The sequence below is a fragment of the Pistacia vera genome, unplaced genomic scaffold (genome assembly GCF_008641045.1).
Source record: "Pistacia vera cultivar Batoury unplaced genomic scaffold, PisVer_v2 Contig99, whole genome shotgun sequence".
NCBI lineage: Eukaryota > Viridiplantae > Streptophyta > Magnoliopsida > Sapindales > Anacardiaceae > Pistacia > Pistacia vera.
The window spans coordinates 91,222-104,640 of NW_022196878.1; the positions used below are offsets into that span (position 1 = coordinate 91,222).

At 34.2% G+C, this 13,419-nt stretch overlaps 2 protein-coding genes and 1 long non-coding RNA gene across 3 annotated transcripts; all 3 read left to right on the forward strand.

Annotated features, from left to right (window-relative positions):
* Positions 1 to 3,088: 3,088 nt before the first annotated feature.
* On the forward strand, positions 3,089 to 3,651 carry LOC116121478. Its single transcript, XR_004126734.1, has 3 exons — positions 3,089 to 3,146; positions 3,265 to 3,318; positions 3,397 to 3,651. It is a non-coding gene; the product is annotated as an uncharacterized LOC116121478 (long non-coding RNA).
* Positions 3,652 to 3,685: 34 nt separating this feature from the next.
* LOC116121477 (ankyrin repeat-containing protein NPR4-like) lies at positions 3,686 to 4,553 on the forward strand. Its single transcript, XM_031407431.1, has 2 exons — positions 3,686 to 3,821; positions 3,931 to 4,553. Exons 1-2 carry the CDS (start codon positions 3,711 to 3,713, stop codon positions 4,534 to 4,536), a joined length of 717 nt encoding a protein of 238 aa, XP_031263291.1. The 5' UTR covers positions 3,686 to 3,710; the 3' UTR covers positions 4,537 to 4,553.
* Positions 4,554 to 10,502: 5,949 nt separating this feature from the next.
* On the forward strand, positions 10,503 to 13,419 carry LOC116121484. Its single transcript, XM_031407438.1, has 8 exons — positions 10,503 to 10,641; positions 10,763 to 10,867; positions 10,950 to 11,447; positions 11,524 to 11,673; positions 11,793 to 11,933; positions 12,072 to 12,125; positions 12,216 to 12,661; positions 12,755 to 13,419. Exons 1-8 carry the CDS (start codon positions 10,503 to 10,505, stop codon positions 13,397 to 13,399), a joined length of 2,178 nt encoding a protein of 725 aa, XP_031263298.1. The 3' UTR covers positions 13,400 to 13,419.

Sequence of the window (13,419 nt, forward strand, 5' to 3'; positions counted from 1 at the left end):
AAAGACGTAATGCGAGCGAGAAAAGAAGACACTGAAACAAGCCATCTTTTTATTGATTTCACTTTAATCAAGTTTTTTCTTTCACTTTCAGGGGAGGTTGGAACTTTGTTTTTGTTGGTCATATTACATATTTTTGCTTTTTGAGAAAAATGAACGATAAAATGAAGTGATTGATTCTGTTCACTTAACTGATTTGGCCATTGGAAATGGAGACGAAATCACTGAGATGAAGCAAGGTGGTGATCCTCGTTATCAAACTGCAAATTTGCAAAGCCATGAGAATGATGAATCTATGAATGCAGAAGGTAAGTTACTTAATACAAACCTATTATTTTGAGTAATATATTATCATGATTCATGAGTGATATATTTCCCTGGAGGGGCTCTAATTGGCATGTAAAATTAATGTTATTTGTGAATACAAAAATTGATATAATATTAATAGTGTTCACGCGATCTGATCATGTTCAAATCAAGACGGGCGAGCATAAATACACAATATCTTGACAATGAACCGAGTTGGTATATCTTTGGCTTTGAGAAATTTTATAATTATCAATTTGACATAATTAGTACAAAAACCCGTTCTCCTTTTGAAAATAACATTTAAATAAGAATTGAGTTAGTAAAAGTTTTAGTTAAGAAAGTCAATGTTTAATGTACACCATCCGTTTTAACATTTTTAATTGGTTAGGAGAAAATTGGAATAATTTCCATTTATTGAATTAAAATAAAAACAAAATCGACTTCAATATATTTATAAGTGGTACTATAGTTCATGAGTAATCCTTAAGCTTTGATAAAAAGATAAAAAACAATAAAAAAATAAAAAATAAAAAAATTAATTGATGTAAGCTATGAAGATTAGACAAAAGGGCGATATCACTCACTAAATGAAATGAATTAAAGAGTACCTATCCAAATTTATGCATCACCTTAGCCAAAACCTCAGTACTGATAAAGTCTTGTTGGAGTGGTATTGTTGGTTGGAGTTTAGAGAGCATGGCCCAATTAGTGTAATCTGTCAAGGGTAATTCATGGAAGATGGAGTTGTGTTACATTGCCTTCGCGAAATTAAATTACACTAATTAGGAATAATTAGTTCTTATTTTGATAATTAAGAATGTTTATAAGAAGATTGCGGTATTCGACAATCTTATCGAGGAAGTACTTTAAAGTATATTAATTATCCAACAGAAAACAGCTACACATAAGCATGGAACATGTAGATGATTTTTAGAATTAGAATGAATGAAAACAGCTACTGAAGGAAGGAATAAATGGAAAAGAAGTAAAAAAAGAAATTAATTATTCTTGTAAACTTTGATTATCATGGAAGAAATGAACCGATGCAAATTAAAAAAGCAACTTTGATTGTCAGGGAAGAAATGAATTTCATGCAACTTTGATATATTTCCCTTTTGGGAAAGATACCAAGAGAGGAGATCAGTTACAAGGAGCAAAATGTCAGCAATTTCATAGTTATTGCCTTATTGGTCACCCTATATTATTTCTTTTAAATTTGTTAAGAGAGAATTATTACTTTCATTGTCGTGGAAGAAATGAAAGCGCACAATTAATCAGCACATACACTAATGGAGTGTCATTTTGCTGGTGTAGAAAAGTAGAAAGCTGAAGAACTGATGGATCCTGTTCAACCTTCCGATGAATTGGTTAGAAATGGAGACATAATCAATGAGATCAAGCAAGATGATTCCCGTGAGCAAGCCTCAAAACTGAAAAGCCCTGATAATGATTATGAATCTGAATACATAAGGTAAATTAAACACAGTGCTTGTATTACTTTACTTTCCAACTATTTTTTTAGTCCAAAAGACCAAAACTGATCACTAATCAACCCTGTGCAACCTTCCAGTTCCTTGGTTAACAGAAAAGGAGACGAAATCACTGAGCCGAAGAATGGTGGAGCTGCTTGTGAGGAGAATGTCACTGAGTCGCAGAGGGGTGAAGCTTCTGGTGAGGCGAATGTCAATGAAATGAGGCATACTGAAGAGGGTGAGCAGATTGTCACTGAGATGAATCATGATGAAGCTGGGGATCAGGAGATCATAGACCATAATATGGATCATTTTCGGTACCAACCGTTATGCAAGGCAATACTAGAGAATGATTGGAAAGGTGTAGAAGATCTCATAAGAAAAGATCCCCAGTCCTTAACCGCAAATATTAAATATTATACCTACATTGAGACCTTTTTCAACATAATTATTCGAAATTTAGATGCCCCCATTTGGCTTTTGGAAAAGCTTTCATCAAAGGTCGCACCAGAATTACTAGAAACATTGGTTGATTCCAGTGACCGGTCGCCTCTTTCCCAAGCTGCTGCATACGGTAATATCAAGGCTGCACAAGTCTTTGTGAGAAGAAACAAAGATTTACCAAACATAAGAAACAGCCAAGGTGTACTTCCAATTCACATAGCAGCGGAGTATGGCCACAAGGAAATGATTCAATATCTACTGTCAGTGACAAAAACAGCTTTGGATAATGACAAAGATGTTGAGTTACTTCAATCTCTGATCAGATCTAGTATATATGGTAAGTGCATTATAGATTTATAACCGGCAATTTAATTACTTGTTTTCATAGATACACCTGAGTCAACTGATCGTTATTATTTTGCTTGAATCAATTTTTGTTCTTTGCTTTCCAATTTTTCACCATGGTCTCTGGTGGTGATGAATTTCATATGGTGTCCAATTGCAGGTATAGCTTTAGAGTTGATGAGGCAATATCCAAAGTTATCTCGTGAGTTACAAAGCAATGAGAGAGCAAGAATTTTAACAATATTGGCTAGTAAGCCTTCGGCATTTGCAAGTGGGAGTCGGCTTGGATATTGGAAACGCTTAATCTATCATTGTTGGTGATATATACATATAAATTATCATTTATTTTTTTTAATTTACTTTATAGTTAATTAATAGTTGATGAACTTATGCATATATACTTGAAAAACCACTGTTTTTACAAGTTCTTACTTGTCTTTGCAGGGATTCCTGTGCAAGAAGAACATATTCCTCACCCTCCAAGTGTGGATGCAGACGTGGAGAATTCCATTGTGATATCACAGAAGTTTAAAAACTTCACATATGGATCTACTCTTCAACAAATCTTTTCAACATTTGGTATGAGGTTGAACACCCATATATATATATATATATATACACACACACACACACATACATATGTACAAATATTTTATAGAGTACAATATCACCTAATAACTTATGATTTATCTGACAGGTTTTTTTAGCCAAAAATTACATCTCATGCTTTGGAATTTCCTCTTGCAACTGGGTAAGCGTTGAACTAACAGTTCTCTTAAAAAGTAGTTTGAAATTATATCTCCTTTTATTGACTTGAGTTGAATTGTAGTCCCAGGTATCAAAAGCATGCGTGATACAAAGCTAATGCATACACAGACACTTCAAATAGCCAAAATCATGTGTCATGAGGGAATTACTTGGAGTGCAAAAGAGGGTAATGAGACCTTATGGTTCCCTGCTGTTACAGCTGTAAGATTGGGGATTTGTGAGCTTGTCCATGAAATTTCAAAGGCCTTCTACTATTCGTATATTTTCAGAGAAAATGGTCATGGCTTATTTCATCTTGCTATTCTACATCGCCAAGAAGGAGTTCTAAATGTCCTAAATAAAATTTATTCTTTTGTATGGGGTTTTGAAGTTGCCATGACTAGTGTAAAAAGGGACAACATTTTGCACATAGCTGGAAGGCTGGGACCTTCAACTCAAGTAGCAGGTGCAGCATTGCAGATGCAAAGGGAGCTACAGTGGTACAAGGTGATATATGATCTTCTTATAACTCATAATAATGTCGAAGATTTATGTTCAAGAAACATATTAATTTACCGCTGTTCTTCCAAATGCTAACGTTTTTATACATCTTCAGGTTGTGGAAAGTTATGTCCATCCATCCCTTCAAGAACATCTAAATTCTTCTGATCAAACTCCTAGAGAAGTGTTTACTAAAGAGCACAAGGATTTATTGAAAGAAGGTGAAAAATGGATGAAGGAGACAGCTTCGTCATGCGCACTTGTTGCTGCTCTCATAATCACAGTTGTCTTTGCAGCAGCGTTCACTGTACCGGGTGGTAACAACACAGTAGGGATACCCCTGTTCTTGCAACAACCATCTTTCTTAGTGTTTGCTGTATCAGATGCACTTGCACTCTTTTCTTCTACCGCTTCACTGCTCATGTTTTTGGGCATCCTCACTTCACGTTATGCAGAAGAGGATTTTCTAAACTCCTTGCCTATGAAATTGATTATTGGCCTCATAACCTTGTTTTTATCTATTGCAAGCATGATGGTAGCATTTGGCGCAACTATTTACTTATTTCTTTCTCATCCATGGAAATGGGTCATTATTCCAATTTCCCTACTTGGATGTGTCCCTGTGACTTTGTTTGCAATGTTGCAGTTTCCTCTCTTGGTTGACATGTTCTTATCCACTTACGGACCTAGTATACTTAAACCAAGGAAAGTAAGGATGTAATAATATTTATTGTTCAGAAGAGCTACACAAATTGTTTCTTGCTTAACTGATGATTCTTCTTAAATTCTCCAAACTGATGATCAGAAAACAAGATAGGGATATTTATATTAATGTCAGTAGCGGCCGCAACCATAGACTTAAAGGCAATACTTCTTAAATTAAAAGCAATTAACAAATAAACATGAGTAGAAAAGTTAAATAAATATTGAAAAGTACAGAACAGCATGTCCCACAAAGGTTACAGCCTGCCTTGAATTCTCCCAAAGAAGTGAGGTGGTATAGAAATTTATAAAGTATTGAATAATTAATACTACATATGTACGTACAGAGATTTTCTAAAAAGTATTTATTAAGTTGAATTCTTATATTAATTCATCTATTCATTTGGTAATACGTCATTTTGTATGCAAGTCTTTGTATTCACATTTTGTACAGAGTTTGAAATTTTCTTATCCGCTTATTATCTAAGCATTTCCATAACACTCAACTGAGGATGTAATTCTCGGAAGAGGAGCTTAGCACAAGTTCTTCCTTCAGGAAACAAAGTTGTATGAGGTATTAAATTCATCTCGTAAAGTGGCAGATTCACTTGCTATTTATCTTCAGTTTTATTTGAAGAATAGGAGAAGAAGAGAGATTGCCAGAGTGATAATCAAAACATTGGTTTAAGGCATATTAATACAAGTTTCTGCAATCATATAACTAAACCAGTAACTAGTTCATGTAAGTAAATATTGAAATTGTTTCCAAGAGTTCTATTAGAAACAGAATAGAACAGGGCAGCACATAACTTCATCAATTTCTTTTAGCTATAATAATATCTTATTTGTGAATCAAAGATCTCATCTAACCTTAGAGTGTAAACGCAGTGTGGTGTTGAATTTTACATGGTTTTCTTGATTTTTTATTGTTTTTTTTTATTTTGCTCTGTTATGTTTTCTAGGGAACCTCAAATGAGGGGACTTAATATCAAAATAGACTTAAAGTCAACACGAAGAATTGGACTTCATTGAATATTCTTATTTATACCTTATTTCAGTCTTGTTGACTTGAGCGTTAGCTTCACACTTATCTTTTTTATGTATGTAAGTCTAACAGATCGTCGGTGGTCTCAATCTTACAAGATCAGTCCGTTCCGGTAGATTTTACCACCTACAGTTTATTGATTTTGTACCTGTTCTGTTTTCTAGGGAACCTCGAATGAGGGGACTTTTCAAAATAGACTTAAAAGTCAATACTGAATGAAGGATTGGACTTCATTGAATAGTCTTAAAAGTCAAACAATAGCTAATGACTATTGTTTAATATATCTTTATAATAATCTCTCGTATTTTAATAAAGGCCAGCTTGATCTACAAATAACCATTAATTTATTAAGCATGATCAATGATATTTTTATTTAAAAAGCTTTAAATAATAAAATAAGTTCAAATAAAATTATGGTTGTTGACCTCCATTGATGCAGTTCTTTAGGACATAATGTGGTCATCAAACTTAGTTTTAATATTAAAGTTTAAATCAACTCAAATCATTAAATTAATTTCAGGGCAACATTATTCTAATCATCAAATTTCGAGGGTTAGGTTTAAGCATGAATTTAAGATAGTTGCATGACTAACTAAATATTATTACCAACTTCTAATCAAGTTTTAAGTCTTTCTTTATGTTAATATAGTTTTAGTCAGCTTTTTGTATTAGCAAATTATGAAGGCTTTTAGATCTCCATTCTCAAAGATTTCAACAACCCGAATTAAATTTTATATAAAGAAATTGTCAGTTTTGTCCTGTAACTTTAGATTTTCCTTTTGCCACCCCAGATTTTGAACATTACACTTTGACCCATCATATATTCATATATGTATTTAGTATTCACATTTCTCTAAACCCTTTTGTCACGCCCCCTCCTCAGTATCTCTATCCCACTGGATCCAGGTGCTCCAGGAGACTTAGGATTTTGAGAGGAGGTTGAATATTTTGGAAACATTTTGTAAAAACAATTTTTTTTTTAAATTAACGTAAATGAAAAGTAGTATAATTGAATGTTTCAAATGAGGATTCTGAAATCGGAAATAAATAAAATAAATGTCTGAAAATAAGAGTTACAAAACCTGAATACAGAAAACATAGTATCAGAGTGCACTACAATTTTACAATTTTCTAGTTTATCTTTAAAGTGATCTGGAAGAAAAAAAAAAATACTTAAAGAAAAGGAATTAAATATAAAACCTTGAAACTACTACGGTACATAGAAAAGGCAGTTAAACAATAAACTCACCCATGAAGGAATAAATGTCCAATTTTGTGGGATGACCTCTACCTTATTGCCAATGCTTCCTCTAACTTCAATTACAAAATCCTCATTCATATTCGTTATGGTCAATTTCTCCACGGTAGTCAAGCCCTCCAATCTGGTATCTATATGGGCAAAAAATCATCTTGCACTTGACAAGACCCAATAACAAAATAAACATATCACGGCCCAATGCCTTAGCCCAATTCTGGTTGGGCCTACGCTTAAAGTCACCTTGTGAATTGCTCATTCTATGAGTTGTGCTATCTTACAAGTTAAGCTGAACTGGGTTCTGACCCATTAGCCTACAACAATCCATAAAAAAGACACCAGAGTCATATTCTGTTTCCTCTTCTGCTAAGATTCCAAGTCTTACCCAAACTAGTAAACTTAATCTGATAGGGATTATCTCCCAAAATATGGCTCAACGTCCTATTAGGATTTCAATCCCTTGGGTTCACTATAAAAACAAAGGTCTGACCTCTCATTATTCAATCAATCTCCAATATTCAATGTCGACTATTCAAAACCACCTACTTGCTCTTAAATTCTTGCTCACGAGAACCTGACACCTTCGTCGTAGACCTGGCCTCCGACAAGAATCCTAGTAATCTTTCTTTCCCTAATTCTCATTAAATGCAACCTTCCTGACTTGAGCGTCGGAGTGCCTACAGTAAACACCACCCTGGTGTTTTCTGTAAGCTTCACGCTTGTCCTTTCATGTGTACAGGTCTAGCTAATTGTCAGTGGCCTTAACCTCATAGGATCAGAATCTATTTTCGTAATTATAGATTTTTGCATCTACAGTTTGGCGACTACCGTGGGCCCTAACAATCATCCGACTAGCAACGACCTGCTCCACACTTGCCCTTCAGGATTCACTACATAGGTGGGAGCACCTTCATGCTCAGTTACACCTGGCGTCTCAGGTCGATTTGATAGTAACAAATCAATAAAATCATATCAGAGTTGGATCAATAAATCAATCAATGGAAAACTCAACATAACAAGAAACCAACACGGACTTAATCAACTCTTTCATGGAGATCGAGGTAGCCCTTACCTTATCCTATAAGAGCCCATGTTACAAACTCTGTTTTAGTTTCAGAGAAAGAGAGAACACAAAGAAGTAGAATCGGGAAGAAGAGTTGCATTTACTTTCTTTCTTTTTTACAACTAATTGTTTTCTTAAACAATTAAACTAAACTTTATGACTAATCATGTTATGACATTTGAACTTCCTATTTATTATTTACAAATTATTTACATCATCCAATAACTCTTGTATTATCTTTGAATTTATTTAGACTAATTAGGAATAACTAGTTCTTATTTTGATAATTAAGGATGTTTATAAGAAGATCAATACTATTACACTCACAAATTCTTCTCACTAAATTTCTCTTACAAACACGACGTGTCAGCTCGTAATTGATCAGTTCGCAATAGATCCCGCCTGACTAAATGTGAACTAACCAATGCGAGCTGTCACGTTAGCGTTTATGAGAGAAAGTTGTGAGAATTGTTTGTCAACCTATCTTTATTTTAAGAAGATTGCGGTATTTGATAATCATATCCAAGAAGTGCTTTAAAGTATATTAATCATCCAACAGACAAAAGCTATACATAAGCATAGAACATGTTGATGGTTTTCAGAATTTAGAATGAATGAAAACAGCTGCTGAGAAAAGGAATAAATGGAAAAGAAGTAAAAGTTAAAGTGTTCCTCTATTTTATTGCTGTTAATTTCTTTTCACTTTTTCTTTCTTGGATCCAGAACTGTTCCCCGGGTCCCAACAATTTTTTTATGCGTTAAGATCTGAAACTTTGATTATCGTGGGAGAGATAAGCCAATGCATATTTAATGGAGGACCCGCTGGTCTTTTTCAAAAAAATAAAGCCAGACAAAAAGAAATTATTATTGTAAACTTTGATTGTCAAGGAAGAAATGAATTTCATACTCTGCTATTGCATTTCATTACATGTAAGTTATAATAAGAACTTTCTTCCATCTGACTCATGGAATTAACATAAAAAAGAACATTTCCAACACAATTTCATCCCGTGGAAGTTTTTGGTTTTTCAAGAATAAGATTAATGATTAGAAATGATTGGCTTTAGCCTTTTGAGATCTTTACAAAAATTCAGCCTAGCACTGTCATTGCTTGCTAGGATTTGCATTAAAAAACAGATGACATTGTTTATAGAGTTTTATTAAAATGATACGCATATTATTTTTGAAATATTCCCATATTTGCTCTTACATATAGTGTGCTTTGGACCTTTGGTAACATCTCTTCAAGAACAGAGAAATCTTTTGCGTAGAACTGGTAGAAATATTGAGAACACTCTAAAAATAATGGCCCAAATTACGCTGCAGGAGTGAACATAGCTAAGCTAGCTTGATATTGAACTCTGTAAACCATTATAAAAATCTAAGATTTAACAGTGTTAATTTAGAATCTAAGATGATGACTAGAGTTAAATGGAGTCATAAAGAAGATTAGCATCAGTAAGGAAGTCAATGTTTACAGATATTAAATTTGGGATTTACAAGCTTGTCAATGAATTTTTGGATATCTGTTTCTGTTCTGGTACTCCCCAAAATGAAGATCTGCATCACTAAGAAAATATTTTGAGTCTCGTTGAAACAAAAATGAATTTGGTAAAAGTGAAAGCACCCATTTGAGTATCAAATGTAACAACATCTTGCATTTATCTGGAAAATCAATATGTTCAAATCCTTGATACAGCATGGCAGATGCAGGGGCCCGACGGGTTTCTATATGTTCAAGGCGAAACATCTTCTATACATATAGGATCTACCACTACTTTAAAATTTCAAAATGACTTAGAATTTCCTGGCTTTAGATGCTTAAAACCTTATGATTAGTTAAATGAAGGTAACTCTGGTATTATCTTTGAATATATTTAGATTAGCAAAACTGAAAACAGAACAAAAGCAGAGCAGCAGCTGTGTTACAATGCCTTTGTGAAATTAAATTACACAAATTAGAACTATTTTAAACATGTAAAAATATTGCAGTATTCAAAAATCGTAGAAAAAAACAAACAAAGAAGAAAAGGAATATCTGAAGGCTTACAGCATGGAATTCCTATTTTACTTAGCAAGAAAGTAATCCAGTAAGCACTTCAAAGTAAATTAATTATCCAACAGAAAAAAGCTAGAGACAAGAATGGAACATGTTAATGATCTTTCAGCATTTAGAATCAACGAAAACAGCTACTGAAGAAAGGAATGAACGGAAAAGATGTAAGAGTTAAGTGTTGGACGGACCTTTCCTATTTTATTGCTGTTAACTTCTTTTTAATTTTTATTTCTTCAATCTTATGTTTCTTTTTGTAAAGGTTCTGTCTCTTTCTTAAATTCAAATCTATTCCCCAGGCCCCAACAATTATTTTATTTGTTAAGACTTGAAACTTTGATTGTCATGGAAGAAATCAACCGATCCAAATGAACAAAGCAAATTGGATTGTCAAGGAAGAAATGAATTTCATGCAAAATATTATAATTAAAAGTTTTCATCCTCGGGAAGTTTTTGCTTTTTCAAGAATAAAATTAATGATTGAATTGTTTCTATGAATTGGCTTTAGCCTATTGAGATATTTACAAATAGCTTAAACCCGAGGGAGTACTCTTCGTCCCAAACCGCCGATGGAGGATCCTTCTCAACATTCCACTGATTTAGTTATAAGTAATGGAAACGAAATTACTGAGGTGAAGCAATATGAGTCCAGTGAACAAACAGCTGAATCGCGGAGCCTTAAGAATGATGGACCTGTGAATGCGGAAGGTAAGTAAAAGACATTGATATTAAGTAAAGGTTCAGCATTTCTTTTTATTCATTAATATCTTTTTAACTCTTTCATTTGTTGATTCAATAACTAATACATCATAATTTGGATTTAATATAGCGAGCACAAGGGGAGACCAAACCAGTGAGGTGAAGCAAGGTGATTCAGGTGAACAAACTGCAGAATTGCGAAGCCGCAAGAATGATGAACCTGTTAATGCAGAAGGTAATTAATTAGATTGAAATATATTGATTTGGAGTGAAAGTTCTTTCTATTGATCTATCTGTATATAATTCGGAATTCATAGTGAACGAAACGAGTGAGGAGAATGAGGATCATATTCGGTACCAGTCATTATACAAGGCTGTACAAGAGAATGATTGGAAGAGAGTTGAAGATTTCGTAACCAAAGATCACCAGGTGTTGACCGCTAAGATTAAAGTATATCGTGAAGAAACAGTTATTCACATAATTACTCTTAATTTAGACGCCCCCTTTTCACTTCTGGAGAATATAGCATCAAAGGTTGGTCCACAAGCACTAGAAAATTTGAAAAATGAATCGGGCCGGACGCCTATATTCCAGGCTGCTACATATGGCAATACAAAAGCTGCAAAAGCCTTTGTGCTTAAGCACAAAGAATTGCCAAACGTAAAAGACAGCGAGGGTTTACTTCCAATTCACCAAGCTGCAATTCGTGGCCACAAGGAAACAATTCAATATTTACTCTCAGTGACAAAAGTGCCCTTAGATGACACGAACGGTGTCGGGCTGCTTACGAATCTCATCAATTCTGGTCTCTATGGTTAGTGTAAATTTGATCTTACAGCAATACTTTAACCTGGTTTTTCACTGTTAATCTCTACTCCATTGATTTACAGGAATAGCTTTAGATTTATTGAAGCGATATCCAAGGTTAGCACGTGAGAGAAACCAGGACAGAGAACGGATATTGAACATACTGGCTAATAAGCCTTTGGCGTTTGAAAGTGGGAGTCGGCTTGGATATTGGAAACGCTTAATCTATAAATGTTAGTGGTAACAATCTTCTTTTATTTTTTATTTTCTGCAAAGCCTCCATTTGTTCACAAAATTCCTTATATGGTGGTTATTAAATTTGTATTATAAGGGAAGTATACAATCTGTGCAGTGATTCTGGTGCAAGAAGAACAAAATCCTCGCCCTAAAAATGTGGATGGAGACATGGAGAATCCTGTTGGTGATAGATCAAGCAAGTCAGTAACAAGATTCACAAATCTGGAATTTCTTCAACAAATCTCTTTTGCTTTCGGTTTGTACCTCTCTCTCTCTCTCTCTCTCTCTATATATATATATATATATATCATTGTATGTTCTTTCCAAATCATCAATCAATGCTACTTATTAATTAACTTATGATTCTGAAAACTGTTTTACTTATGAAATACAGGTGCTTTCCACAAAAAATTACATATAATTCTCTGGAAAACTCTCATGCTGATAGGTAACCATTCAATTATATATTCTTCTTTGAGGAATAGTCTCTGTAGGATATCTTGATTATCTTCTTTCATTGACTTGATGTGAATTGCAGTCCCAGGCATCAAAAGCATAAGTGAAACAAAGTTAATGCATATGCAAACACTTAAAATAGTGAGAACCATGTGTCATGAGGGAGTGATTTGGAGTAACAAAGAAGCTAAGAAGTCACTGCGGGGACCGATGCTTACAGCCGCAACATTAGGGATTTACGAGCTTGTCAATGAAATCATGAAGGCCTATTTCTATTCTTTTACTTTCCTTAACGATGACGATCATCATCATGATGTATTTCGTCTTGCAATTCTTCATCGCCATGAAAATGTATTTTGTCTCGTAAATAAAAGAAATGTTTTACTTTCGTGGCACCGGGACATGAAGCAAGTGGCCAACATGAGTATAAAAATTAACAACATTTTGCATTTGGCTGGAAAGTTTATACCTTCTAGTCAAATCCCAGGTGCTGCATTGCAAATGCAGAGAGAACTACAGTGGTTCAAGGTGATAAATCTTCTATATGTCAGATCTAATATAGCAATAATTAATTTTTTGAAAATCAGAATTATTACTGTTAATGCCTTTTGTTATCTTTAGGCTGTGGAAAGTTGTGTCCATCCATCCCTTCAAGAACAGCGAAATGAGTCCAATGAAACTCCTAGACAGGTGTTTACCAAAGAACATGAAAGACTAGTCGAAAAAGGTGAAAAATGGATGAAGGAGACTGCTTCATCATGCACACTTGTAGCTGCACTTATAATCACAGTAGTCTTTGCAGCAGCTTTCACTGTACCAGGCGGCAATGACATTGAAGGTATACCCACTTTCTTGCACAAACCATCTTTTATTGTCTTTGTCATATCAGATGCCCTTGCACTCTTTTCTTCCACTGCTTCATTGCTAATGTTCTTGGGCATCCTCACTTCACGTTATGCTGAAGAAGACTTCCTCGACTCCCTACCAAAGAAATTAATTATTGGTCTTATCGCGTTGTTCTTCTCAATTGCAAGTATGATGGTAGCATTTGGTGCAACCATTTACATATTTCTTTCTCATCCATGGAAATGGGTTATCATTCCAATTTCCTTACTTGGATGTGTCCCAGTGTCCTTGTTTGGTTTGCTGCAATTTCCTCTTTTGGTTGAAATATTCTCATCCACTTATGGCCTAGTATTTTTCAAGCAAGGTAGTAAGGATGTAATAATTATCCAGGGGAGTTGTACAATTTATTTATTTAGTTAATTAGGTCATTTTTTTTTTAT

Bases quoted from the DNA above. Each gene is read 5' to 3' on its own strand.
- LOC116121477 (XM_031407431.1), top strand. From the start codon at position 3,711: ATGACTAGTGTAAAAAGGGACAACATTTTGCACATAGCTGGAAGGCTG. The intron at 3,822-3,930 runs GTGATATATGAT...ATACATCTTCAG, and splicing joins GGGAGCTACAGTGGTACAAG to GTTGTGGAAAGTTATGTCCA.
- LOC116121484 (XM_031407438.1), top strand. From the start codon at position 10,503: ATGGAGGATCCTTCTCAACATTCCACTGATTTAGTTATAAGTAATGGA. The intron at 11,934-12,071 runs GTTTGTACCTCT...TATGAAATACAG, and splicing joins ACAAATCTCTTTTGCTTTCG to GTGCTTTCCACAAAAAATTA. The intron at 12,126-12,215 runs GTAACCATTCAA...TGTGAATTGCAG, and splicing joins GAAAACTCTCATGCTGATAG to TCCCAGGCATCAAAAGCATA.